We start from the raw sequence: 27,944 nt of genomic DNA on the forward strand, positions 1-27,944 counted from the left end.
CTCAGCCTCCCAAAGTGCTGGGATTAGAGGTGTGAGCCACCACTCCCGGCCAATATTAACTGTTTTGGGATATTGGATCTGTGCCAATAATTCATGTTTGGTGCATTTCTGTAATGTCCTTTGGGTGCCTATATTTTTCAAAAGAAGTGTTATGTTTGGGACTTAAAGTTGAAATATATTTCAAGATTTCATGAAAAGAAAAAAAATAAGTCTACAATGTTCAATAAGTCAGTGTCTTGTTTCATTAAATGCCATTTAAAAATAAAATACATAGGGTTAAAAAGTGAAAAAAAATCTGTTTCTTCAAAGGGGCCTTCCCTGACTGCTGTCCAATTCAAGGACCCTATTAATCTCTCTCTGTCTCAGCCTGTGCCTTTCACAGCAGTTACCACATTTTGTAATCACAATTTTGTTTCCTAGGTTAAGGCTTGTCTCTCCTACTAACTATGAGCTTGACAGAAGCTCTCTGACCTCATCTGCTGTGTGCAGCTGCCTCCCCAGTGCTGTCTTAGTGAGCAGACACACTACAATACTGTAACAAAGAGGCCCTCAAACACAGCAGCATGCATAACACGTCTTCCAAATGTGATAATGTGGGTCAGTGACCCAGGCTGGCACGGTGGTTTGAAGATGTTCACAAGCTCCAGGGCCTCTGCAGACCACTTTCCTCCTTAGCTACCAGGACACACCTTAAAAACCCTTGGCCAGGCATTATAACTCATGCCTGTAATCCCAACACATTGGGAGGCCAAGGTGGAAGGATAGATTGAGGCCATGAGTTAGACACCAGCCTTAGCAATATAATGAGACTATGTCTCTGAAAAAATAATTTAAAAATTAAAAATATTTAAAAAACTCCTCTTACCCAGACCAATCCCGCTCTCTTTGGCCTCAGCTTCAGGTCCAGGCTGCCCCAGATCATCCTCCTCTCAGCCAGAGGCTCATCTGTGTGGCTTCTCAAACTACAGAGCAAGTTCTGAGAGGAAGTAGGACTCTCACGAACGCCACAGGGCCACTGCATGCACTCTATCACTTTATAAAATAGTACTGATTCCTTCTGTGGCTATGGTTTACATCTGTCCACAACCCTGATCTTTGAGTTACCTCATCATTCTGTGCCTCAATTTCTTTATTTATAAAATGGAGGTGACAATAGTTTGCCTCCTAGGACCGTTATAAGAGTTCAGTGAACAAAAAGCGTTTGGACTTGAACTTAGCACATGCAGTTGCTCTCTGAATAATCAACATTATTGTCTCTTGATTCTCTGGACTTCCCCATGAAGTCCAGAGAATGAAGTGGAATCAGCACTTCCTCTTTTTTTTTTTTTTTTTTTTTTTTGAGACGGAGTCTCACTCTTGTCACCCAGGCTGGAGTGCAGTGATGTGATCTTGGCTCACTGCAACCTCCGCCTACCGAGTTCATACGATTCTCCTGCCCCAACCTCCCGAGTAGCTGGGATTACAGGCGCCCGTCATCACGCCCAGCTAATTTTTTGTATTTTTAGTAGAGACGGGGTTTCACCATGTTGGTCAGGCTGGTCTTGAACTCCTGACCTCAGGTGATTTACCTGCCTCGGACTCCCAAAGTGCTGGGATTACACGCGTGAGCCACTGCGCCAGGCCCAGTACTTTATTTTCAGAGGCAGACATGAAGGACCAGAAGGCTGAAGCAACCTGCCAAACCCACAGTGCTGGCAGGTGGCGGAGTCTGGGTTTAACTCAGGCCGGGACCTCAGTTTCCTCATGATAAATTTGGGGTGATGATGGCACCTCTCTCAGGATTAGGTTCTGAGACTCTGAGACATTATGCAATCATGGCAGGCACGCGGGGGCCACTCTTCAAACGTCTGTGCGCTTCCCTTGCGCCCCGCCCTGGCACACCGCCGCCCCCGCGGAGCCCAGGGATCCCAGCCCGGCAGTCCTCCGTCAGCTGCTTCTGTTTGGTTGGCGGGGACAGCTGGGCCGACAGAGAGGCCCATTGTCTCCGTACTCTAGGGCTCTATTGTTGGGGCCTCCTCCTGGGTTGCAGCCCCGCGGACACCCCCAGCTGTCTCTCGGGCCTGGCTCAGCTTCCCGGGGCGGTGGGGGTGCGGGTCGGTGACGGAGACGCTGCCTGCTCTACAGAGCGAAACGCAGGCTCGAGAGCCTTCCGGGGAGTGCTGGTCCCGGAGCTGCCGCTGCCGGGGCCGGGGGCGGGCTCAGGTTGGAGAGGTCACGGGGCTCCTTAGGTCACAGGCGGCAGGGCCAGAGAAACTCCCTCGCCCCTACGTTTAACCCGCGGAAACAAGGGCCCAGAGAGCGCGGACGCCAGCCCAAGGTCACTCAGCGAGGCCCCGGCACAGCCCGCCCGGAACCCGGCGTTTCTAACCCCCAGCCTCTCACTGTTTCTGCTCAGCTTCGCGAACGCAGGAACAGGCCCGAGAGTGGTCTGCCCCTTCTGCTACGCCACGCCCGGGGTGAAACCCGCGCGGCCCCCCGCCAGAGGGCGGGGCTTCCGAGCCAGGCGGGATTCCACTGGGTATTTGCCTGCGGAGGCGGGACTTCGGGCTTGATGGGCGTTGGGGGTGGCCTTCCTGAGGGAGAGTCCTCTGTGACGCATACGGGAGGGGCGGGTCAAGTCGGCCGGAGCTCCGCCCCCAGAAGACGCGGTCGGGCCCGGGGGCGTGTACTGGGCGGGCCCCACCCGCGCCCCGCCCCTCCCCGCCCCGCCCGGTCGCGGAGCGGCGGCCAGCGCTGGGAGGGCCGGCCCCGGGATGTGAGTGCCGCGGGGCGAGGGCGGGGGTGGGACGCCCAGGCCAGCTCGGGGGCTCCCAGGGGTTCCGGGTGGACGGGCGCGCGAGGGCGGGGGCGGCCAGGAGGGCGCGCCAGGTGGGGGTCCAGGTTTGCGGGTGAGGGACGCTCGGGCGGGGTGCTTCCAGGCCCTCCCGGCGCGCCAGGCCAGTCCCGCGCCCCTGCTCGGTGGCCCGAGGGACGCGCGCCGGCCGCGGGCCCGGACCGGGAACGGGCGGGCGACGTGCGCAGGTCTGACGTCTGCGCTGCCCGGCCCCCCCGGCTGTGCGGACGCCCCCACGGCGGCAGCCACTGGGGCGGATTTCTGTCCCTGGGTGAGGACTGCCTGGGTGTGATGGGAGGGGTCAGTCACGCGGCGGGGCCAAGGGCCCCCTGCTCTGGCTCCCGGTGGGTCCCAACTCGCGTTTCTGAGCGCTTGCTGTGCTCAGCTCCTCGGTTGCATTCTCGGAGTCCTCACAACAGCCACACATTTTGCAGCCCGGGCCTAGGGCCACACGGCTGTGGGGGCAGTGATTGCAGTGCAGAGGTGAAGCGCGGAAGCCTTGCAGCCAGACACGCATGAGTGCGCGTCTGCTTCTCCGCAGACCTGCCCTGTGACCTTGGGCACACCTAATCTGCTCTCTGAACCTCTGATGCGATTGTGGTGCCTACCCCCCAGGGCTGCTGTGAGGACCGGGTTGGAACTGTGTTTGTGGAAGGACAGCCAGTGTAAACAGCTGTTGTTGAGTGGCCCTTCTCTGTGGCTGAGGGGCTAGTGGTATTGGGCGAAGGCTGGTGGGTCAATCCCGGCGGGCTTGGGAGGGAGCTGCTTTCTGCTGAGGCTGCCCCAGCTGTGCCTCTGTCCTTTTCCACACGGTAGGCTACACACAACCCAGCTGTACCAGCATGTGCCAGAGACACGCTGGCCAATCGTGTACTCGCCGCGCTACAACATCACCTTCATGGGCCTGGAGAAGCTGCATCCCTTTGATGCTGGAAAATGGGGCAAAGTGATCAATTTCCTAAAAGGTATGGAAGGGCCCCCCTTGGACTCTTATCTGCTTCTTCCAACCCACCTGCCTTCTCCGTCCTCATCCCCAACATAAGCCTCAGGCTCTTCCATCTTCAGTTTTAGCCCACGGGCTGCCTTACAGCCATGCTTCCGCCCAAAAGAGTATTTCCAACACAGACTCCTAAGCACAATATGATGTCCCCGACTCAGACTCTCCTTGGCTTCCCATCCTGTGGACCTAAGTCCTGCGTCTACCCAAGAGGCCTAGAGGAAGGGTAGCTGATTACTAACCGGCACAGGGAAGGTGAAGCTTGGAGGAGTCCGTTCCCTGAGGTTTAGAGAGTTAGGAGGTAGAGCACCTCCACCCCAACCCCCTTGATTACACGTGGGGGAAGTTGGGGACCAGCAAGGTTGGGAAACATGCTCACAGTCACACAGCTACTAAGAGAGTTGGGTTTGGAACTCAGAGCTCCAGGTGCCCCACCTTTAGGGTTCATCCCCCTGAGCAAAATGATACTTTGGAGAGCACATCGATTTAACTGTGGTTTGTGATCAAGGGGCCTGATTTAGGTGGGAAATTGAGGCATCACCATAGGCTGGTGCATAAATATTCCCCTTGTTTCTTGTATTAGGGGTTCTTTAATTGAGGGAAGTAGGAGATGTTACCTGGCATCAGATGCAGCTCTGAACATTTTAAAATCACACAACCCTTGTGATCACACTGTGTATAAATTTCACTTCGGCACTAGCCTATCTTAATACCTAAGCCCATCTCCCTTTTTAACAAGTTTAGAGCAAGCCTCAGGCTCTGTGTCTTGCAGAAAATAGGATTGAATTGGAGATCAATAACCTTGCTCCTATTGTATTTCTTTTCTTGTTTAATTTCTGTTTATGGCAAGCGATACTAACTTTCCATCCGCAATCATAACCAGAATGAGTTCCAAGAAAAATCTTTTTTTTTTTTTTTTTTTGTTTTTTGGGATGGAGTTTCGCTCTTGTTACCCAGGCTGGAGTGCAATGGTGCGATCTCGGCTCACTGCAACCTCCGCCTCCTGGGTTCAGGCAATTCTCCTGCCTCAGCCTCCTGAGTAGCTGGGATTACAGGCACGCGCCACCATGCCCAGCTAATTTTTTGTATTTTTAGTAGAGACGGGGTTTCACCATGTTGACCAGGATGGTCTTGATCTCTTGACCTCGTGATCCACCCGCCTCGGCCTCCCAAAGTGCTGGGATTACAGGCTTGAGCCACTGCGCCCGGCAAGAAAAATCTTAAGTAGAAAAGAACACAGGTGGTGTGCTGCAATGGTGAGAGTCCTGGCGAGGTGAGTGGAGCCAGCCCACCTCCCACCTTGCTGTTCTCTTGCCTTCCTAAACACAGTCCTCAGGCTGTGTCTCCAGCAGGATCAGCTGGAGTAGTTCTCCCCATTGCTCCCCTTGGGCTCCTGCCTCGCCAAGTAGCTCAACAGAAGGGTTCCTCCTCTCCTTCGTTTCAGAGCCAGCAGTTGGCCTGAGTTCCCTCCTCTCTCCTCTGAGGATGGAGGGGAGGCAGGGGCCATGTAGCAGATGGCCTCAGATGCTGTGCCAGGAAAGGAGCTGATCCTGTGCCTGAAGGCAGTGGGGACCATGGAATGTTCTGGGAGAGGAGTCCTGGCTGGAGCTATATATGGAAAATGTATGGAACTAGTTGGTTCTACCAGGGTTAGTTACTAGGGGTGACTCATTCAAAGATTTCCCTAGAACCCAGAGCATCATGGTCCAGTTCTCACAGTGCCCTAGGGCACTTTCTGCTCTCAGCCTCAGTTTCTTCCTTTGCAAAATGGAGCACATCTTGCCTGGTGTAGGCAAGGGGTGAGGAAATAAGGTATTGTTTCCCCTTTATCATTTGTAAACCACTCTTCTAATTTTTAATGACTTGGCCTTTGTCTAAAAACAACAACAAAAACACTTGTTTTATAAGGAAACATTATGTCATCAAAATGGGAAAAGGCAATTTCACTTGCCATAAATAGGTCATGGTAAAAAAAGAAATGCAATGAAAACAACAGTTTAATTCAATTCAGGCAGTTACTATTGCCTGCAGGCTGTGAGACTGACAGCTGGTTCAAAAGGAAGATGAGCAAAGCACAGGCAGGTGTTGGGAGGCCATGCCTCACTGAGCCTCCTGTGATGTCATCAGAAGGTGGAGGGAGGCCAGGCGCAGTGGTTCACGCCTATAATCCCAGTACTCTGGGAGGCCAAGGCTGGGGAATCACTTGAGGCCAGGAGTTTGAGACCAGCTTGGGCAACATAGCAAGACCCTGTCTCTACAAAATAAAAATAAAACACCTAGCCGGGGATGGTGGTATGCACCTATAGTCCTAGCTACTTGAAATGCTGAGGCAGGAGGATCGCTTGAGCCCAGGAGCTCGAGGCTGCGGTGAGCTATGGTTGTGCCACGGCACTCCAGCCTGGGCTACAGAGCAAGACCTTGTCTCACATTTATTTATTTGTTTGTTTGTTTATTAAGACGGGGTCTCACTCCCATCACCCAGGCTAGAGTGCAGTGGCACAATCACAGCTCATTGCAGCCTCAACCTCCCTGGTTCAAGTGACCCTCCCACCTCATTTTTTGACATTTTATAGAGATTAGATCTCACTCCGTTGCCTAGGCTGGTCTTAAACTCCTGGGCTCAAGTGATCCACCTGCCTCAGCATCCCAAAGTGTTGGGATTACAGGCTTGAGCCACCACACCTGGCCAAGATCCTGTCTCTTTAAAGGGGAAAAACAAAAGGGGTAAAAAGGTGAAGAGAGAATTCCTAAGAAGAGTTTTTCTCACTCTGAGGGTCAACGTCTCTGCCCCTTGTGCCACCTGTCTCTGAAGGTTGCCTGGCACACCTGAGCTCTCCTTGTGACTATCAGTGGCTTGGGAAACACGGGACCACTGTGTGTACAATATTCAGTGCTCCCTGGCCAGAGGCAATGGCCACTGTCCACAATGGCTGGGGAGGCTGCCCCTTCTTAGAAGGACCACAAGCCAGCAGTGCCAACCTACCCCTGGGGCGGCCTGGGGCGGGGGGGCCTGCCAGAGGCCAAGTCTGAAGCCTGTAGGAGGGTTTGGGGCTGGCCCTGACCTTGAGGTCAGTGGGGAAGCAGGGTGCTCCCTCTGTGGTTTCAGAAGAGAAGCTTCTGTCTGACAGCATGCTGGTGGAGGCACGGGAGGCCTCGGAGGAGGACCTGCTGGTGGTGCACACGAGGCGCTATCTTAACGAGCTCAAGGTACAGGACGGCGGGCGTGGGGGAGGCTGTGGGCCCAGGACGGGGACTGCTAGCCAGGATTGGCCGGAGGCAAGAGGCAGCTCAGCCTGGGGAAGCACAGCCTCACAGGGCACCCATTCATGTCCCTAGTGTTGGGGGAATATGGGCGTCTGTGGTCCCCAAGAGAAGGAGCAAGGTCATAAAAAGGAAGACCTCAATTTGGTCCAGGCCACTATGAGGGTGGTGACCTCCCCTTCTCCAGGGTGTATGAAAGCCTTCATAGAAGTTTCAGGCTTCTACAGTATGACTTCAATCTGTGCTCCCTGGACAGGCCTCAGGGAGCCCAGCCACTGTCCTCATCCAACCATAGCTCTTTCACTTTGGCCTATTTTTGTTTGTTTGTTCATTTGTGTTTTGTTTTTGTTTTTATGATGGAGTCTTGCTCTTCACTCAGGCTGGAGTGCAGTGGCGTGATCTTGGCTCACTGCAACCTCTGCCTCCCAGGTTCAAGCAATTCTGCCTCGCCCTCCTGAGTGAGTAGCTGGGATTACAAGCACATGCCATCATGCCTGGCTAATTTCTTTGTATTTCAGTAGAGATGGGGGTTTCGCTATGTTGGCCAGGCTGGTCTCGAACTCCTGACCTCAGGTGGTCTGCCCACCTCTGCCTCCCAAAGTGCTGGGTTTACAGGCGTGAGCCACTGTACCCACCCTGTTTGTTATATTGGGCTAAAGTGTAAAACTCTGGTCTAAGGACTTCTAAAGATTTGTTGAAAATTGTTGGTCTAAAAACTAATTTGGAACCCTCAGGGCTCAGCAGAGAACAGAAACAAGTGGGAGGGCCGGTGGTAGAGTCTGGGGTGAATTGGAGAACTCCTGCCCCTTCTCAAGGGGCTGCTACTCAGCCGCACTGTGGGTCCAGCATGGCCAGAGCACCTGGTCTTCAAAGAGAAGCCAGGAACCAGATTATTAAGTGACATTTCCTGATTTTTTTTTTTTTTGTTTGTTTTTTGAGACAGAGTCTCACTCTTGTTGCCCAGGCTGGAGTGCAGTGGTGTGATCTCAGCTCACTGTAACCTCTGCCTCCTGGGTTCAAACAATTTTCCTGCCCAAGCCTTCCGAGTAGCTGGGATTACAGGTACCCGCCACTGTGCTTGGCTAATTTTTGTATTTTTAGTAGAGACAGGGTTTCACCGTGTTGGCCAGGCTGGTCTCGAACTCCTGACCCCAGGTGATTACCCACCTTGGCCTCCCATAGTGCTGGGATTACAGGCATGAGCCACCACACCCGGCCCTGATTTCTTAAAGTAGCATTCATTGTAAGATTGCAAAAGCCCACCTGTAGACTGAACTAGGCACACTGGCTGCCTGCTTGTGACCCTTTTTCCAGGGGAGGACACAGCTCCCATTAATGACTGAGTTTCTGAAGGCCAAGGCATTCAGTTCAGTGCTCTTTGTGGGATCAGAGGGAGGTTGGGTCAGGGGCTTGCATCGGAATCTGGTGCTGCCAGCCTGCCTTGGTGGGAGCAGGGTCAGGGATGCCTTAGGTTATCTGCCCCAAGAGTGTGGGAGCCCCGACCCCCAGGCTCCCTGGCTGGGCTCACCTTAGACTCAGAGCCACAGTGGATGTCTGAGGCCAGCAGGCCCCTCTGCTCCACAGATGGAAAAGCCTAGGCCAGAAAGGGGCTGTGCTCACTCAAGGTCACCTGGGAAGTTGGCCAGGTCTCGGGAATACCCCTGGCAGGCCATCCAGGCCAGTCTTCTAGGTTCCCAGTCAGGGCTGCTGCCTCCCTGCTCCCCGACTCCAGCCGGAGCTGTGAGAATTCTAGATGGGGTCACGACAGTGTGAGCTCATGAAAGATTACCAGGAAGAGGTTGAAACCTGGCTCCTGGGAGAGAGAGGGGTGTGAGGCCTTGGCAGGAAGCCCAGTGCTTGGCTGCCCTGGTTTCCCTAGGCATGCGTGGTCACAGTCCACAGCCTAGGGCTGAGCCAGGAGCACATGGCTATCAGAGTCCCGAGGGTGAGGGGAAGGCAGCGACAGGAGGCGCTCAGCTGGGGCAGGGAGAAACCAGAGCAGAATGGGGCCAGGGTGTGAGTGAACCAGGCTGGAGGTGGGGCCCAGGCTCCAGGACCCCATGCATCCGAGGAGCCTTCAGGGGAACTGTGTAGGGCAGGCTTGGTCCTCCAAAAGCCTGAAAGCAGCTTACTATGTGATATATAATAATACAGAATAGCTGGGTGTGGTGGCATGTACCTGTATTTCCAGCTACTTGGAAGCCTGAGGCAGATCTTTAGCTCAGGAGTTTGAGGCTGCAGTGAGCTATGATTACACCACTGCACTCCAGCTGGTGTGACAGAGTGAGGCTGTCTCTTAAAAAAATAAAAGTAGTAGGCCGGGCGCGGTGGCTCACGCCTGTAATCCCAGCACTTTGGGAGGCCGAGGCGGGTGGATCACGAGGTCAAGAAATCGAGACCATCCTGGTCAACATGGTGAAACCCCGTCTCTACTAAAAATACAAAAAATTAGCTGGGCATGGTGGCACGTGCCTGTAATCCCAGCGACTCAGGAGGCTGAGGCAGGAGAATTGCCTGAACCCAGGAGGCGGAGGTTGCGGTGAGCTGAGATCGCACCATTGCACTCCAGCCTGGGTAACAAGAGCGAAACTCCGTCTCCAAAAAAAATAAATAAATAAATAAATAAATAAATAAATAAATAAATAAAAGTAGTAACAGGTAGAGTCCCAAGAAGAAAACTGAGGTTGGGGGCAGGAGGAGAATTCAGGTAACTGAAAAAGTCAGCCAAGATGGTGATTCAGCTGCTTATTTGGCTTGGAGCTCCCTGGAAGCCAGAGCAAAAGGAGAAACATGATGGTTTCTACAGCACCTAATGAAGGTGAAGAAGTAGTCATTCAATACATCTGTATTGAAGGCCAGCTGTGTGCTGAGTACAGAGAGCACACACCATGGATTTGTATTTGAGTTGTGGAAGATTAAAATTAAGGAAGCAGCTACCCAAGAGTTTTCAGAGAGCACCAAGGACCATGAAGAAAGTGAAAAATAGAGAGTAATTGGGTGCTCAGGGAGGGCTTCACAGAGGAGGTGATGTTTGAGTTTCGACTAAACAAAGGAGCAGGTGATACTCACATATAGCTTTTTTTTTTATTTTTTAATTTTTGAGATGGAGTCTTGCTTTGTCACCCAGGCTGGAGTGCAGTGATGTGATTTTGGCTCACAGCAACCATCACTTCCAGGTTCAAGTGATTCTCCTGCCTCAGCCTTCCAAGTAGCTAGGATTACAGGTGCCTGCCACCATACCCGGCTATTTTTTGTATTTTTAGTAGAGATGGAGTTTCACCATGTTGGCCATGCTGGTCTCGAACTCCTGACCTCCAGCAATCCATCTACCTTGGCCTCCCCAAGTGAGGGGATTACAGGCATGAGCCACCACTCCTGGCCCTCATATATAGCTTTGAAGGAAGAATGTTTCAGAATCCCAGGCCTGGAGGGTGGAGGAGACTTGGTTTCCCAAAGGAGAGAAGAATGCTTGGGAGGCTGGATAGAAGGGAATAAAACATTGCACTTGTACACAGTGCAGTAGGGAGGCCAGAGCCCCAGGCCTCACAGGGTCTTACAGGCTGTGGGAGGAGTGCATATTGTGTTCCAGGGACCTTGGCCAGTCACAAGAGGGTTTTCAGCAGGAGGGTGATGTGGTGTGACATGCCCTTGCTGTCCAGGTGGGACCCAAGTCTGTTTCAGACATCATGTGAAACTGCCCCCGAGGGGGCAGCTCAGAAACATCTCCCACCTCCCGCAGATGTCTGCAATGTTTCTTTTCTCCTTCCTCTGCTGTGGGCACCCAGAGAGTGCCCTGGAGAGTCCTGCAGGTTTCTCAGGCTGCTTCATTCCGTGTGTGTTGTGTAACATCCACTCTCTCCCCTGCCTCATCCCATTCGGCCTCCAACCCCTGCTGGGGCTCATGCCTGACTCTGCACTGGTGTGGCCTTTGATACTTAACAAACAGGGCACTGAAGGAGAAGCAGGAACTTGATGTTTGCAAGATGATGTCAATTCAGGGAAACCCATGTTTATCAAGCTCCTACTGTGTGCAAGGTCCAGAGTTGGTTCCTCTGAGGGTGGCTGTTGAGCTCCCTAGCACCCCAGCACGCCAGCACTGGGCTCTTGCCTTTAGTTGATTCTCAGGTGACAGTTTGCCATGGGGTGTAGGTTAGTGCTGAGCAGTGTCTGACATCTTGCCCCTGTACACTTTGCACTGGGCGGTGCTTAGGATGCATGGATCCAGCAAGTGCTCAGAGGGCACCACTCTGATCTAGGTGCTGCAGGGATGGGATGGAGCAACAGACCTTTCTTGGTGGAGCTGGCATTTAGGTGGGAGAGTCAGACAATAAATGTAATAAGTGATGAGATAATATGTTAGACGGTGCTGAGTATCCTGAGGAAGGGAAGGGGCAGCAGGAAAGGAGCAGGGAGAGCTGGTGAGAGGACAGCAGTTTTAAATCAGGAGTTGGGAAAGGGCTTACTACATGTAAGGTGACATGTGATCACGCACAGGAAGGGAGAGGGTGAGTGGGTGATATGGTCATCCAGGGAAGGGCATTCCAAACAGAAGGAACAGCAAGTGCAAATGGCCCAGGGCAGAACTATCTCCCGTGAGTTCCAGTACAGCGTGGGAGAGGAGACACAGACCACAGCTCTGCGGAGCACCTGGAGGGACCCTGAGGAGTCTCTAGGCGAATGAGCTCCTTTTGGTCTCCAACTCTCTTTTCCTTCTTCCCTGAGGGGATTCCTCTCGCCTTTAAAAAGCATTTTTTTTTTTATCGTGGTAAGATTCATATAACAAAATTAGCCATTAATCATTGTAAAGTGTACAGCTCAGTGGCGTTTAGTTCACTCACAAAGTGGTGCAACCATCACCTCTAGTTCCCAACATTTTTATCACTCCAAAAGGAAACCCTGTGCCCTTTAAACAGTTGCTCCCCATTCATCCCCTTAAGTCCCCTTGGTAATCACTCATCTGCATTCTGTCTCTGTGGATTTGCCTATCCTGGATATTTCATATACATGGAGTCATATAATGTGTGACCTTTTGTGTCTGGCTTATCCCACTTGGCACAGTGTTTTCAAGGTTCATCTGTGTTGTGTTGTGCATGTATCAGTACCTTATTCCTTTATACAGCTGAATGATACTCCGTTGTAAAACACTGAATTTGGTTTATCCATTCATTGGTTTATTGGCCTTTTGGCCATTGTGAGTAATGTTGCTGTGAACATATGCATAAGAGTATTTATTAGAGCCGGGCGCGGTGGCTCAAGCCTGTAATCCCAGCACTTTGGGAGGCCGAGGCGGGTGGATCACGAGGTCAAGAGATCGAGACCATCCTGGTCAAAATGGTGAAACCCTGTCTCTACTAAAAATACAAAAATTAGCTGGGCATGTTGGCGCATGCCTGTAATCCCAGCTACTCAGGAGGCTGAGGCAGGAGAATTGCCTGAACCCAGGAGGCGGAGGTTGCAGTGAGCCGAGATCGCGCCATTGCACTCCAGCCTGGGTAACATGAGTGAAACTCCGTCTCAAAAAAAAAAAAAAGAGTATTTATTAGAATACCTGTTTTCAGTTATTTGGGGTATACACCTAGGAGTAGAATTGCTGGGTCACATGGCAATTCTGTTTAATTTTCTGAAAAACCATCAAGGTGATTTCCATGAGGCTGCACCATTTCCACCAGTAATGTAACAAGGTCCCCACTTCTCTACATTCTTTTCAATGCTTGTTATTTTCTGTTTTTTCTGGTGTGGCCATCTTACTGGGTGTGAAGTGGTGTCTCATGGTTTTAATTTGCATTTCCCTAATGGCTAATTAACACAGGATCTTTTCATGTGCTTGTTGGCTATTTGTATATCTCATTTGGAGAAATGTTTGTTCAAGTCCTTTGCCCATTTTAAAAATTGGCTTTTTGTTGAGTTGTAGGGTTCTTTATACATTCTGAGTATCATACAATTTGTAAATAACTCCTCCCATTCTGTGGGTTGTATATTTTTGATAGAGTCCTTTGATGCCCCAAATTTTTGAATTTTGCTGAAGTCTAATTTATCTATTTTTTCCTTTGTTCCTTTTCTTTTGGCAATGGATCTAAGAATCCATTGCCAAACCCAAGGTCATGTATTTTCTTCTAAGAGTTTTATAGTTTTAAGTTATATTGAGGTCTTGATAAATTTTGAGTTAATTTTTGTATATGTGTGAGGCGAGTCCAACTTCATTGTTTTGTACTCGGATATCCAGTTCTCCCAGCACCATTTGTTAGGCTGTTTTTTCCCTCATTGAATGGTCTTGGTACCTTTGTAGAAAATCAATTGGCCATAGATATATGAATTTATTTCTGGACTCTCAATTCTATTCATTTCATTGGTTTGTTTAAGAAAGGGTTGGACTCTTTCGACAGCCCAGACTGGAGTGCAGAGGCTTCATCTTGGCTAACTGCAACCTCCATCTCTTGGGTTCAAGCAGTTCTCCCACTTCAGCCTCCTAAGTAGCTGGAACTACAGGCGTGTGCCACCATGCCTGGCTAATTTGTGTGTTTTTTGGTAGAGTCGGGGTTTTGCCATGTTGGCCAGGCTGGTCCTAAATTCCTGACCTCAAGTGATCTGCTCACCTCAGCCTCCCAAAGTGCTGGGATTACAGGCATGTGTGAGCCACTATACCCGGCCAGTTCTATTCATCTGATCTATATATCTGTTCTTATGTCAATACCACACTATTTTGGTATTGTTACTGTGGCTTACTGTGGTTATCGTGGCTTTGGAGCAAACTTTGATATTTGGAATTGCGAGGCCTCCAACTTTGTTCATTTTAAAGACGGTTTTGGCTATTTGAGGTCCCTTGAGATTCCATGTGAATTATAGCATCAACTTCCACTTTTTGCAAAAAAGGCCTTGGGATTTTGCCAGGAATTGCATTGAGTAAATTTATTTGGGGAGTTTTGCCATCTTAACGATATTTCGTTTTTCAATCCATGAGCATGGGATCTTGCACCTCTTGGCTAAATCTATTCCCATGCATTTTATTCTTTTTGATGTTATTATAAATGAAATTGTTTTAATTTCCCCTTAAGATTGTTCATTGCTGGTATATACAATAATCAGTTGTATGGAAATACAACTAATTTTTATGTGTTGATCTTGTAACATTCAACTTTGCTGAATTTGTTTCTTAGCTGTTTTTTTTTTTTTTTTTTTGAGACGGAGTCTTGCTCTGTCTCCAGGCTGGAGTGCAGTGGCACGATCTTGGCTCACTGCCACCTCTGCCTCCTGGGTTCAAGTGATTCTTTTGCCTCAGCCTCCCGAGTAGCTAGGACTACAGGCACACACCCCCATGCCCAGCTAATTTTTGTGTTTTTAGTAGAGATAGGGTTTCATTGTGTTGGCCAGGATGGTCTTGATCTCTTGACCTCGTGATCTGCCCACTTTGGCCTCCTAAAGTGCTGGGCTTACAGGTGTGAGCCACTGTACCTGGCCTGTTTCTTAGCTTTAATAGGGGTGTGTGTGTGTGTGTGTGTGTGTGTATTCTTTAGGCTCCTCTGTGTATAACATCATACTATTTGTGAATAGAGATAGCTTCCTTTCCAGTTTGGATACCCTCTATTTCTTTTTCTTGTCTGATTTTTCTGATTGGAACTTCCAGTACTATGTTGAATAGCAGTAGTGAAGCAGCCATCCTTGTCTTGCTCCTGATCTTAGACAGAAGGCTTTCAGTCTTTCACGGTTGAATATAATGTCAGCTGTGGGGTTACCTTTTTAAATGCCTTTTATCATGCTGAGGGAGTTCCCTCCTGTTGTTAGTTTGTTGAGTGGTTTTATCATGAAAGGCTGTTGAATTTTGTCAAAGGCTTTTTGTGTATCAGCTGAGAGATCATGTTTTCCCTTTCTCTGCTTTTGCTCCCTTCTACTGGTAGAAAGGACCCACGTAAAACAAGCAGTGGGGGCCCTAGGGAGGTTGCAGCCTATCTCTTCCCTGACAACAGTTCTTGGTTTAAACCTCTGAGGGTAGGGAGTCTGCCTGAGGAAACCAGGCGTCTGGAAGGTGGAAGCTTATGGAGCTAAGTGGATGGGGCATTAGGTCCCAGAGGTGTGGCCAGCCCCAGGGATGTCCTGCTCTCTGTGGTGTCCCTTAGAGGCTAACGAAGTATGGAGGCCCTGATACCTGGTCAGATGCAGGCCATGCCCTTTGGCACATGGTGGCATCAGTCTGGGGCAGACCTCCCATGCTCACATAGTGTATTCATTCACCCAGCACTGTCTTAGGTTAGGTTCCCTAGAATGGTGGCTGTCAAACACAAGCAAGTGTCCAAAACACCTGGAGGGCTTGTTCCAGCAGATGGCTGGAACAAGTGTTGTGGATGCTGCTGGTCTGAGGACCACGTCTTTCGAAGCAGAATCTGAAATGGTGCAGGCGATTTTAGGTGAAACCTGCAAGAGATGCAGGCAGTGGGGAGTGGGTAGAGTGAGCAGCTAGGCACAGATACTGGTTTGGAAGATTCACTTTCTGACCAACAGTTGGTCAGAAAGTGAATGTCCAGATGTCACCTGGTGGTGCCCTGAGCCCCCTCCTACCTGCCGCCATCTCTGACCACACAGAGCCTGCTCTAGTCAAGTCCCTCTTTTCTCTTCTCCCCTCACCCAGGGCCTCGCCACTAGTCTGCCCCGCCTGATCTGTTTATTTCTCACCTCAGCCACTGATGGGTGGCTTTTCTAGAGCAGTGCCGCCCTGTGGAACCTTCCGTAGTGATGGAAATGCTCAGGCCTGCTCTGTGCCATCCAGTTGCCACTGGCCACACACGGATATTGAAATATGGAGAGTGTCACTGAGGAACAAAACTTGGATTTTTAAAAATATTGATGAATTTACGATCATTCGTAAGTAGCCAGCTGTGGCTGATGGGATTGGATGGTTCCAGTCTAGGGTGTTGTTAGCCACATCACTGCCTTGTGCAGAAACCACTGCTGACCAGGAGAAGGCCCAAGTGCCAGCCTCCTCTTTGCTGCCCAAAGCTGCTGCTCCCCCGAGGGGCTCATCCCCCAGAAACAGTGGCACAGCAAACACACGTACTTTCTCCTGTAGGGGCTGGTCCCACTGGCCAAGTCTCACACATGCTCCTGCATGGCTGCACCTGGCCGCTGGTTCCTTGGTATCCTCCACAGACTGCGCCTGGCCCTTGGTCAGGCACAGTCTGTGGAGGATACCAAGGAACCTCTTTGAGGTTCCCAAGTGTGTCCCATACCACGCAGCTTTGCAGAAGGTTAGTGTGTGTGACTTAAAAAGCAAAGAGGGCAGGCAGACTTTCTGACACTGGTCAGAGGGTGTGGGAAATCCTGGGGGGAGCAAAGTTAGAGAGGATTGTTTGCTGCGGAACTTCTCCGAGCCTTTAGCATGCCAGGGTGTGCTGCGAATCTCCAGGAGGCAGGCATCATAAGCCGGGCTTCTCAAATGACTCGCCGGTGGGAGCCTTCTCCAGGAGTGGTGTGCGAGACCCGTAGCTGTGGAGCATTCGAGTGGATGCCTTTCTCGTGGTTTGTGTCCATGATGCACCTCTAGGCTTCATTGTCTTCCAGTCTGTCCCCTGCTGGCTTCCCCAGGGAGGGAGGGAGGCCGTGACTCCATGTGCTCCTGCAGTGGCTCATTTGTTTGCTCATTCATTCATGGAAAACCATGGTTCCATGCGCTGTGCTGGGCAGTGGGATGGGTGTGGTGAGCAAGAGGAGCTGATGACCTCGGGCAGGGACCTTCTTTTCTCTGGGTCTGTCCCGTACCACACACACATGCATACATGCACATGCACATACCTGTGTACACACATACACACACACATGGGTGTGTCCTGCAGCTGTCTGGCCATCCTGGTCCCCGCTCTTAAACTGCCACCCCTTCCCAGGCCCCACGATGCCTCCATGTTATAGCCGGAGGGCCTGGGCTTGTGGAAGTGGTGCCCCATGGGTACCTCTCCCTCTGGACCACAAATGGGACCCTGCTCACTGGTTTCTCCACCAGAGTGAGGGAGTGATGCTAGCTTCCCTAGCCTTCAGCCGCCCTTGCCAGCCTGGGCTGGTGGCCACAGGCATTCCTCAGCACCACAACAGAAAGTCTGCCCTGGTGGCCAGGGCCTAATCCCTGAGGCCCCTCCTGGGGCCTGACCTAGGGTGTGTCCTGCTTCCTGCCTGGTTCCGAGTGGCCTGGCTCTGGCACCTCCTGGCCCTCCCGAGGTTCATCCCCCCTCTGCCATCACACCATCCCTGGCCACCGTCTCCCTCCCTGCTGCCTGCTCTCCACCATTAAACATGCTCGGGTCTCCCATTCTAAAACTCCTCCTCCTAGTTGATGAATGCCGTGGCCACACTTCCCACTTCCCTCTCATGAAATGTCTCGGCGGCTTTGGTGCCTCCCTCCATCCGCTCCTTCCAGCCACCCTCTCTCCCTCTGGCCTCCTGAGCACCGTACCTCAGGTCTTTCCACGCCTCACCCTGTCCCAGGGAAGCCCTCAATTATTCCCAGGGGCTCTCTGTCTGGGCCTTACCCTTCAGCACGGGAGTCCTGCAGTCCCAACCCAGCCCTTTACCTCCCACTCTCCTGCCCCTGTTCTGAGCTCCAGCCTCACTTAAACCTCAGCTGTCTCACCTGGCTGCCCCAGAGGCTGAGTTGGCCCATGGAGAGCAGAACCTAGTGCCTTCTCTGTACCCTGCTTCAGGTTCACCTCTGAGCACCATTACCCTCACAGGTCCCAACACCTGGGCCCTCCATCCCTGTCCCCACATGTTGCCTGCTAACACCTGCTCTTCTTACCACCCAGAGCCTCCTTATCTCACGCCTCCTCCCTGGGGCTGCTGCTTCTATTCTTATTCCCCTAATCGGTTCTTGCTACAGCTAGAGCAGTTTGGGATAGCATCATCTATGGCTCCCTACTGCTCTGATGACAATGTGCCAGCCTGTGCTAGCAGACTAGGCCCTGTGTTATAAGGTCAGCCTGCCCTGTTCCACCTGCGCCCCCGCTCCTCTGGATCATGGACTCACTTCTCTGCCCACAATCACCTTTTTCCCTTGACCTCTGCATCTAGATAACTGCTATTCACTCTTCACCTCCTGCAGATGCCACCTCCTCCAGAAAGCCTCTCTAACCCCCACCCAGTTCATCACCACGCTCATCACACTGCAAGTAAGTGCCTGCAACTGTCCTGGCATGAGGATGGGCCCATCAGTGCCTACCTGGGGCACCTAGCAGGCACTTAGTAAATATTTACAAAATGAGTGGTTCTGTCTCAGGTGGGTGGGGAGCAGGGATGCATTTTCAGCCAGGATATGGCTTGGGGTTTGGGTGCAGCTGGGCAGCCAGTGCCATGGATGTTTACCTGGTGGACTTGGAGGTCACGGGACACACTCTGTCCTGGTCTTAGTGCAAATGCCTTTCAGGTACTGTAGACCCCCCAGCCTCAGCAGCTGGAGATGAGGGCAGTGCATTTCTTTTGCCAGGAAGGTCTGATTCCTGAGGACGAAGAGGCAATGCAGTGCAAGGGAGCAAGAGGCCAGTGCTCCAGTCCAGGCTCTGTCAGTGACTCACTGTGTGGCCTTGGGAAGATCCTCCCTGCCTGGGCCTCCCTACTACTCTTTTGTACAGTGGGTGGTCTGGGCCAGCTTGTTCTCCCAAAGCAGTCCTAGGCCTGCACTGCTGACTTGAAGCCCTCTGCATCTCCTGTTCTAGGCACAAGAGGGCAGCCAAGGGCCTCAGAAACCCTTTAAGAAATGCATGGTCCAAACTGCTCTTTTCTGAGCCCAAAGCTTGGCAGGAGACTGGTAGGGTTGTGGCTCTGGCTCTCATTTCTACCAAAGGAAGTGTGCTTGACCAGGGAGTTCACCCAAGGGCACCTGGAAACTGCCCTTAAGGCATTTCCCAGGGATCTGATTTCCCACGGGTTGCCTCCGGGCGGGGCAACGAAGGCCAACAGCCCGTGTCTTTTTCCGCAGTGGTCCTTTGCTGTTGCCACCATCACAGAAATCCCCCCTGTCATCTTTCTCCCCAACTTCCTTGTGCAGAGGAAGGTGCTGAGGCCCCTTCGGACCCAGACAGGAGGAACCATAATGGTAGGTGGTGGACGGGGCATGGCCGGGCTGGGAGCCCCCCTACCCCTGGGTCCTTCTCACCTCCTTTGCCCTGGAATGCCTTCCTCCCACTTAGTAGTTGAACAGAATCTTAAATATTCCTCGAGGCTCAGCAACAATGACCCTTTCTCCAAAAGCCCTTTTTCCCTTTTGAGACATAGAATTCTCTCCACCCACCAAAGCAGATATCCTAGCACTCTGACTCTAATGCACCCCACCAAATTTCTCTCTTTCTCTCTTTCTTTTCTTTCCTTCCTTCCTTCCTTCCCTCCCTCTTTCTTTCTTTCCTTCCTTCCTTCCTCCTTTCCTTTCCTTTCCTTTTTCCTTTCCTTTTTCCTTTCCTTTTTCCTTTCCTTTTTCCTTTCCTTTTTCCTTTCCTTTCCTTTCCTTTCCTTTCCTTTCCTTTCCTTTCCTTTTCTTGTCTTTTCTTTTCTTTCTTCTTTTTCTTCATTCTTTCAGTCTCACTCTATCGCCCAGGCTGGAGTGCAGTGGCACGATCTTGGCTCACTGCAACCTCCTCCTCCCAGGTGCAAGTGATTCTCTCGCCTCAGCCTCCTGAGTAGCTGGGACTACAGGCATGCGCCATCATCTCCAGCTAATTTTTCTGTTTTTACTAGAGACAGGGTTTCACCATGTTGGCCAGGATGGTCTTGAATTCCTGACCTCATGATCCACCTGCCTCGGCCTCCCAAAGTGTTGGGATTACAGCCGTGAGCCACCGTGCCCGGTCCAGTCTACTATATTTCTATGAGCAAAACTTTGGCTACTTTCTCTTTGAAAGCCACGTCAGAATTACTGTCAGCTCATATGTGATGGACGATAAGTACTTTTATTTCTTCCAGTTTCCTTGCACAGTTGCAAAGGTGCCTGTGCACTGTACATCTCATAGGCCAGTCAGTCTTGCACTCCTGGACTGTTGCTTGGGGTAGGGAGTTCTTTCCACACCCCTACCTTGTAGCTCATCCTTCACCCAGAGCTGACTAGAGGCAGTGTTTATGGAATGAGTCTATGAATCAGTGAATGAATGAGTGGAGAACCGGCTGCCTGTGCCCCTCACCCTCTGCTTGTCTTTAAAGGCGGGGAAGCTGGCCGTGGAACGAGGCTGGGCCATCAACGTGGGTGAGTGCTGGGAATGTCCTTGGGAATGTCCAGCTGGATTTGGTGGAACTGGCCTGAAAGGGGGCTGAGGGGAGGGCAGGAGGATTCTGGAGGTGGCAGCTATGAGTTCAGTGGCTCTGGTGTCCCCAGGCTACCCTAGCCTCCTTGTGGAGTGGCCTGGAGGTGGATGTGTAGCCTCCTAGTACCTGGGAGGGACTGACCAGTGCCTCCATCTGACATGGGATCCTTGTCTAAGGAGGTCCCCAAGTGGCTCCCCACCCCGCCTTTGTACACTTCCAATGGTAGGGAGCTTCCTCCCTTCCAGAGAGCCTGTGCCATCCTTGGGCAGCTCTGCATGGTGTGAAGTCTGCCTTGTGGCTTCCCTGAAGGACTCCACCTGCGTCCTGGGGCCCAGGACAGACCATAGAAGCTGGGTCATGTTGGGTTGGGTAGACACACCCTGGATCAATACCACCACCTTCTCAAGGGTCTGGAGGGCCTGTGCTCCCCAGCCCCTTTGACTCTCCCACAAGAATGGCTCATGGGAGGGCTGCACACAGGTCTCCCTTGTCCCTGTCATTGTTCCTCCTGGAGGCACAGCTCATGACAGTTTGCAAAGCTCTTTTTCACTCACACCCTTTTTTTTTTTTGAGATGGAGTCTCACTCTGTCACCAGGCTGGAGTGCAATGGTGTGATCTCAGCTCACTACAACCTCCACCTCCTGGGTTCAAGTGATTCTCCTCCCTCAGCCTCCTGAGTAGCTGGGACTACAGGCACGTGCCACCACGCCCAGCTAATTTTTGTATTTTTAGTAGAGGCAGGGTTTCACCATGTTGGCCAGGATGGATTCGATCTCTTGACCTCCTTGTGATCCACCCGCCTCGGCCTCCATTTTTTTTTTTTTTTTTCCTTGAGATGGAGTTCTGCTCTTGTTGCCCAGGCTGGAGTGCAATAGCACAATTTTGGCTCACTTCAACCTCCGCCTCCCGGGTTCAAGCGATTCTCCTGCCTCTGCCTCCTGGAGTAGCTGGGATGACAGGCATGCACCATCATGCCCAGCTAATTTTGTATTTTTGGTAGAGACAAGGTTTCTCCATGTTGGTTAGGCTGATCTCAAATTCCTGACCTCAGGTGATCTGCCCACTTTGGCCTCCCAAAGTGCTGGGATTACAGGCATGAGCCACTGCTCCTGGCCTTCACCCAGATTCTTATTTGAGCTGGGCATAATTGTCAGGCCTGTCTCACTGATGAGGAAATGGACATGGGGAGATGCCTAGTGGCTTGTGCAGAGCCCCAAGGCAGGGTCCCCCAGCCTTTGGCTGTGAGCTCTGCAAGGGAGTGGCCACCCTGGGCCACTCCAGAGTTAGGGGGAGCCTCACTCTGCAGGGGCTGGGTCTCTTCCATTTTGGTGTCACCAGATGCCCGGCATTCAGCCTGGCATAGTGATGATGTTACGGTACTCTGCTGCACAAACCCAGGAGTAATTTGTGCCCTGCATGTCCACAGCGGGGTTCTGAGGAGGCCCGGATGGCCCTCCCCATGGCAGGTGTTACTGCCTGGTAGAGGTTAAGAGCCTGGGTCCTGATCCACCCTAGGTTTGATCCTGGTTCTGCTGTTACTTGACTGTGTGACCCTGGGCAAGTTGCTGACCTCTGTGCCTCAGTCTCCTTATCTGTAAAATGTGGATGGTGAGACTAGTGCCCAGCTCAGTGCCCAGTCAGGTGTTCACTGTGATTGTCATTCATCATTACGAGCCAACAGTAGCCTCCTAGGGGGTGTGAGGGGCAAGTTCCTGGTTCCATGGGGCCAGCTGCACACTGTGTGACGGGGCAGTTGTTGGGCTCCATTTCAGAGGGCCCCTGCAACTCAGGCCATCCCAGGGGCTGCAGGGGAAGGGGTCTCTGGGCCCTGGGGCTCTGAGGCTCTCTCAGGGTTGAAGGGTGATGGATCCCGGGCTCTAGGGCCCTCCTCGTGGCTGTGGGCAGTCATGACCAGCAGAGGGTGCCCTTCCTGACCATCCCCTTTGGCCACTGGCAGAATCTGCACAGACCCCATACCACCACTCTTTACTGGTGTGGGGGGCCACACATGGAGGCAGGCCCAGCTTGGTGGGGACAAGGAGCAGCTTTCTGCCTCGGGAATGATGAGCTCCCTGTCACTTGGGGGTATGAGTGGGCACTGGGGACTTGCTGGGGACACCATGAAGAGATGGCTGCCTTCTGTCCTCAGGATGGTGACATGTCCTGGCACTCAGTTCAGTTTGCCAACCCAGAGTCTGAGGCACCGGTCCCTGATGCTGAGCAGGGAGGATGCTGGGGGAGGTGAAGGGATGGAGGAACTCCTGGACTAAGCCTGGGAGCCAGGCTCTGAGCAGTACTGCTCTCTGCCCTTTGCAGGGGGTGGCTTCCACCATTGCTCCAGTGACCGAGGTGGGGGCTTCTGTGCCTATGCGGACATCACGCTCGCCATCAAGGTGTGTCTATGAGCATGTGGGGTCTCGCCTCCAAGAGCCCCCCTGGTATCCTCCCCACAGCTCCAAATTAACTGTTCTCACCTTGAATTATAGACAAGGGGCCTCTGCTGGAGCAGGGAGGGGGCTAGTCTGGGTTGCTCAGCCAGGCTGGAACAGAATCCAGATCTGACACTTGCTCCTCTTCCATGGTGCTTAGAAGGGTTGCTTGTGGTGGAAGGGAGTTATTCCAGCCTCCCACAGAGCCAGGGGACTAGAGAGGGCCAGGGTCTGCTGCATAGCCACATATGAAGTTGTAGGAAGAAGGGCATGGCTGCAAAGGGAGTGGGAGTGGAGAGCGATGGTGCTGATAGCAGCGGGCACTTCTGCATGCTTCAACCCGCGCTGTGCTCCAGGACTCACTCCCTGAATCCTTGCAGACGTGCAGGCTGGGGCCCACAGAGGTGAGGGCATGCAGCTAGCAGGGGCAGAGCTGGCTCTGGCTTCTGGTCCGTGGGGCCCTGCAGCTCCCCCTCCACTCTGTGCCTGGCCTCATGCTGGGCATCAGGAACAGACTGACCTGTTCCCATGTGTCCCTGCTCTCACAGTGCACATAGACTAATGGGGAAGGCAGGCCGTTAGGAGAAAGGGGAAGCACAGGAGACCTTCCTGGGGAAGAGGGGTAGGGAATGAAGGCTTCCTGGAAGAGGGGGCATTTAGGACTTGGCCTTGTAGGATAAGGGAGAGGTTAGATGAAGTCCCAGGGCCGTGGGGATTATCTCCTTAACCCCCACACATTTCCTAGGGGATCTGGGAAAATCCAGGGCCTGAGTGACTCACTTGCCTCCTGACCTATGACCCTTCAGGGCACAGGACATGCCACCTCCTCCAGGGAGCCTTCCGTGACCATCTCCTGCATGCACACATGGAGCCCCACAGCTGGAGCTGCACAGCTCTCCCTGACAAGTGACATCTTTGCTGGGTGGCCTGATTACCTATAAGCATTATGCCCCCTGCCCTGCTCCTTACCAGCCAGCTGGGAGTTGCTGTAGGGCTGGGTCCTCTGGCCTGCCCAGGTCCTCATGTCTACCCTCTCCTCCCTGGCAGTTTCTGTTTGAGCGTGTGGAGGGCATCTCCAGGGCTACCATCATTGATCTTGATGCCCATCAGGTGAGTGCCCTGCAGGGGCTGGACTCTTGGGGGACCTGATGCCCCTAGTTCCAGAATCTCCCCGGGGAAGGAGAGTCTCCCTCCTCATGTCCCCACAGCTCTCACAGCTTCTGTCTTCTGTCTCTTGGGTTACAAATGGACAGTCTGTCTTTGTTGCTGTGTCCAGGACAGTGAGTCCTCCTTGCTCCTGAGGGTCCTCCCTCCCGCCTCCTGACTGCTGCACGAGGTTCTTCCTGAAGCCTACCTTGATGGGACTGCTCTCATACGCAGAGCTCTGCTGCGGCTCCGCATTGCTTATCAATGATTTGGGGCACTGCCCCCTGCCTAGACCTGCTGAGCACTGGGACCTGCCTCTCGGGCAGATGGCCACACATATGGCTTCAGGGTGGCTAGGGCACCTGGGGTTCCCATTTAAGGACTCAGCACCTAGGGAGTAAAGCATCAAAGCAGAGGGTTACCTCCTCCTCAGGACCCCTAACAAGGCCAGTGCCTCTGGTCAGATGGGGAAGGGACCTGGTGCACCCCCCCACACTGCTACTGCTGTGGCTTTGTGGTAGTTGGGGCCCTGCCTTGGGTTCACGTGACGCTGAGCTCCTGAGTCACATGTGCACAGTCCTTTACAGTTTGCTTTTCACATTCCTGATCCCAACCAGTTCCACCACAGACTTGAGAGGGCGGCAGAGCGGGATTTCTTCCTCTGATAGGGAACCTAAGAGGGCTAGGCTTGCTCAAGCTCGTGCTAGAAGGTTCTGGGGCCTGGTTTTGAGGTTGAATCCCAGCTCTGCCCCTTAACAGCCATGAGACCCGCTGCCCCTGAGAGCAGGCCCTACTGCCCTGGCACATGGGGAATTTCCTGAGGCAGGGTGGCAGAGCCCCCATCTTGCCTAGGGCACCTGCCCAAGAGTGGCTACTGTGACTTCCCCACAGGGCAATGGGCACGAGCGAGACTTCATGGACGACAAACGCGTGTACATCATGGATGTCTACAACCGCCACATCTACCCCGGGGACCGCTTTGCCAAGCGTAAGCTGCCACCCCTCCCCTTGTCCTGAGTGTGTCCTTGTGGATGAGGCGCTGTCCTGCGTATCTCCTGCCTGCTGGGCCCTGCAGAAGCCACTACAGTGGTTCATTGCATCCCTGTGAGGGATCCTTTCCATTTTACAGATGAGGAAACTGAGCCCTAGAGAAGTCACTCAACCCACCCAAGATCACATAACCCTGTCCAAAAAACGTGCATCTGCCTGGCAAGAAAACAGGAGAGGATGAAAGAAATAAAAGAAAAAATTGAATAAATTTGAAAATACAAAATAAGAAATTCACGCATAATAGTTAAAATGAAAGTGCATTAAACTTATCAGTCAAAAGGCAGACTCTCCGATGAGATTTGAAAACAGGGCTCCCACCTTGGCAGGTAGGGAACATTTTTGCACCAGTTGTGGTGAGTCTGGTGTGGATAAGTCAGCAGCTGGTATGGCCCAAGGGACCAGTTTCTGAATGGAACCTCACAGGTGCTGAGCCTACGCTTGAGGGCAGCGCAGGGGGTCCACATGTGTAGGCAAGGCCTGGTGGAGGCAGTGAAATCCGACGTTGCTGACACGGATCTCCACATCCCCAGGGCAGTGTTTCGGCCCCAGTGCCCCTCCTCTCCTTTGAGTCCCCTTTTTGTACCTCTCGCTGCCCTTTTTAGCTTAGTTTTGGATGGCATGAGGTCAAGCAGTGCCGGAATCTAACAGACCAGTTTCCAGTCTTGCCTCGTGTCCACAGTCTTGTGCTGAGCCTCAGTTTCCCTTCTCTGCAAATTGAGGCTATCCATGTCTCCCTCCCAGAGGCCATCAGGCGGAAGGTGGAGCTGGAGTGGGGCACGGAGGATGATGAGTACCTGGTTAAGGTGGAGAGGAACATTGAGAAGGCCCTCCAGGAGCACCTGCCGGACGTGGTGGTATACAACGCAGGCACTGACATCCTTGAGGGGGACCGCCTTGGGGGACTGTCCATCAGCCCAGCGGTATGTCCTGACCCTGGGGGCCACAGGGAGGGTCTGCTCTGTGGACTCAGCAGCAGCAGGAAAGGTTGGGCAGCCTCATATCAGGGAGGAGATGGGCTGAAGCAATAGCAGTCTGGAGCAAGGCTAGCCCTGCAGCAGGACTTCCTGACACCATGGGGATCTGGCCTGCCTGAGTCACCCTCTTCTTCCCCCAATAGGGCATCGTGAAGCGGGATGAACTGGTGTTCCGGATGGTCCGTGGCCGCCAGGTGCCCATCCTCATGGTGACCTCAGGCGGGTACCAGAAGCGCACAGCCCGCATCATTGCTGACTCCATCCTTAATTTGTTTGGCCTGGGGCTCATTGGGCCTGAGTCACCCAGCATCTCGGCACAGAACTCAGACACACCGCTGCTTCCCCCTGCAGTGCCCTGACCCTCGCTGCCCTGCCTGTCACTTGGCCCTGCCTATCCGCCCCTTAGTGCTTTTTGTTTCTAACCTCTCGGGGTGGTGGAGGCAGCCTTCAGCGAGCATGGAGGGGCAGGGCCATCCCTGGCTGGGGCCTGGAGCTGGCCCTTCCTCCACTTTTCCCCACTGGATGCCAGAGGGGCTCGAGGACTCTATGGGTGGGGGCAGAAGGCGGAGCCTGTGTCCCAGGGGGACCCACATGGAGTCACAGGCCCATGGGTCCAGGGAGGCAGACAGTTCACTGAGAATCAGGGAGGACCAGCGAGATCCTAGGCACAGCGAGGGCCCTGGGTTTGGGGTGTTCTGGAGAATGGCAGACCCAGGTCAGAGTGAGGAAGCTTCCACCTCCATCCTGACTGGGCCTCCCTCCCTACCCTTGGTCATGGGATTTGCTGTCCTCTTTGCCCCAGAGCTGAAGAGCCGTGGGCGCTAGTGTGGATGGCCTGGGAGGTGCTGGGGCTAGGTCTCCAGGTGGGCCTGGATGTGAGGGGTGGTCAGGAGTGGGTACAGGTGGGGTTCACCCTCAATAAAGCAAGGTCTGGACTTGCCTTCCCAGGCCCTTCTGTGGGGGTGAAGGTGGGGAAGACCTGTGGCCCCCAGATCCCTGCTTTGGCAGCAATCTGTCCTGTTCAGTGCAAGGGGCAGGTTTTTGGGGAGGAATTCTTAGCTCAGGGACAGGCCTCAGTCCTGGAACCTCCAGGGGGCTGCTGACCCAGGTGGGGAGGGGGCAGAAGAAGGGTGGGGGACATGGGCAGGCCAGGCTCACAGGTGGAAATCAGGGATGCAGGCTGGTGGTTAAGCCAGGTCTGGGAGGGACCCAGGCACTGGTGAGGAGGGGCAGGGCTTCCTCTTCCTGGGGAGAGGGCAGCGAGGATCTCTATCCCGGCCTGGGGGTTGTGAGCATAGGTGGCCAGGGCAGGGCCCTGGGTGGGGCTGTGGCCTCCATTGGCCCCACCAAAGTGCCCGGGCCCCGATCCCTCTCTGTGCCCAGGGCCCCCAGGTGGGCCGGGCCTCTGGCCTGTTCCCCAGCCCTACTCTGATGGGGATATTCAGGGCCCTCCAGGAAGTATGCTGGGAGCATCCACCCCTGCTAGCCAGTGGCTGTGGCCCTGACCAAATCAGGGCTGGGGAGGGAAAGTGGGTCCGTGGAGGTGTCCCTGCTCCATCAGCCCCCTACAGGACTTGTGTTCATTACAGTGGGGGGGCTTCCACTGTCTCCCAGCCTCCCTCATTCTCCCTCTGCTGCAGGGGGAGGGTTCCAAGATCACAAATTGTCAACAGTGCCGGCCTCCTGAGGCTCTAACAATGCACTCCGAGACCCCTACCCTTGCCGTTGGTCTCTGTCGCCAACTCGAGGCACCTAACATCTGTTCACACCCAATGCAGGCCAGCAACTTCTGGGGCTCAGCCACAGACATGGTTTGTCACTGCTGAGCTGTTGCTAGAGAGCCTAGAGGCTTGATTGACCCAGGCTGCTGTGTGTGCTGGAGGTGAAGAATCCCCACCTACTAGGGGTGAAAGGAAATGAAGATGGAAAGTTCTTGTAGCACAAGGCCTGACATGGGTAGCTGCTCAATAAATGCTAGTGTGTGATTCCA

The 27,944-nt window shown here is 53.2% G+C and overlaps 1 protein-coding gene across 3 annotated transcripts; it reads left to right on the plus strand.

The window, feature by feature from the left end:
* The first annotated feature begins 2,621 nt into the window (after positions 1 to 2,621).
* On the plus strand, positions 2,622 to 27,944 carry HDAC11 (histone deacetylase 11). 3 transcript variants are annotated; one of them, XM_032262313.1, is made up of 10 exons: positions 2,622 to 2,755; positions 3,650 to 3,798; positions 6,937 to 7,037; positions 19,042 to 19,158; positions 20,253 to 20,295; positions 22,672 to 22,748; positions 23,832 to 23,894; positions 24,822 to 24,918; positions 25,722 to 25,900; positions 26,098 to 27,944. In XM_032262313.1, coding segments are annotated over exons 1-10 (1,044 nt in total). In that variant the 5' UTR covers positions 2,622 to 2,753; the 3' UTR covers positions 26,314 to 27,944. The 3 variants fall into 3 exon arrangements, with proteins under 3 accessions (XP_032118204.1, XP_032118205.1, XP_032118206.1); XM_032262315.1 differs by lacking the exon at positions 2,622 to 2,755 and adding an exon at positions 2,812 to 2,868; XM_032262314.1 differs by lacking the exons at positions 19,042 to 19,158; positions 20,253 to 20,295; positions 22,672 to 22,748 and having other exon boundaries at positions 2,660 to 2,755.

The sequence above is a fragment of the Sapajus apella genome, unplaced genomic scaffold (assembly GCF_009761245.1).
Source record: "Sapajus apella isolate SASKATOON/1434 unplaced genomic scaffold, GSC_monkey_1.0 scaffold128, whole genome shotgun sequence".
Taxonomy (NCBI): domain Eukaryota; kingdom Metazoa; phylum Chordata; class Mammalia; order Primates; family Cebidae; genus Sapajus; species Sapajus apella.

Bases quoted from the DNA above. Each gene is read 5' to 3' on its own strand.
- HDAC11 (XM_032262313.1), top strand. The intron at 20,296-22,671 runs GTGAGTGCTGGG...TGCCCTTTGCAG, and splicing joins AGGCTGGGCCATCAACGTGG to GGGGTGGCTTCCACCATTGC. The intron at 25,901-26,097 runs GTATGTCCTGAC...TTCCCCCAATAG, and splicing joins GACTGTCCATCAGCCCAGCG to GGCATCGTGAAGCGGGATGA.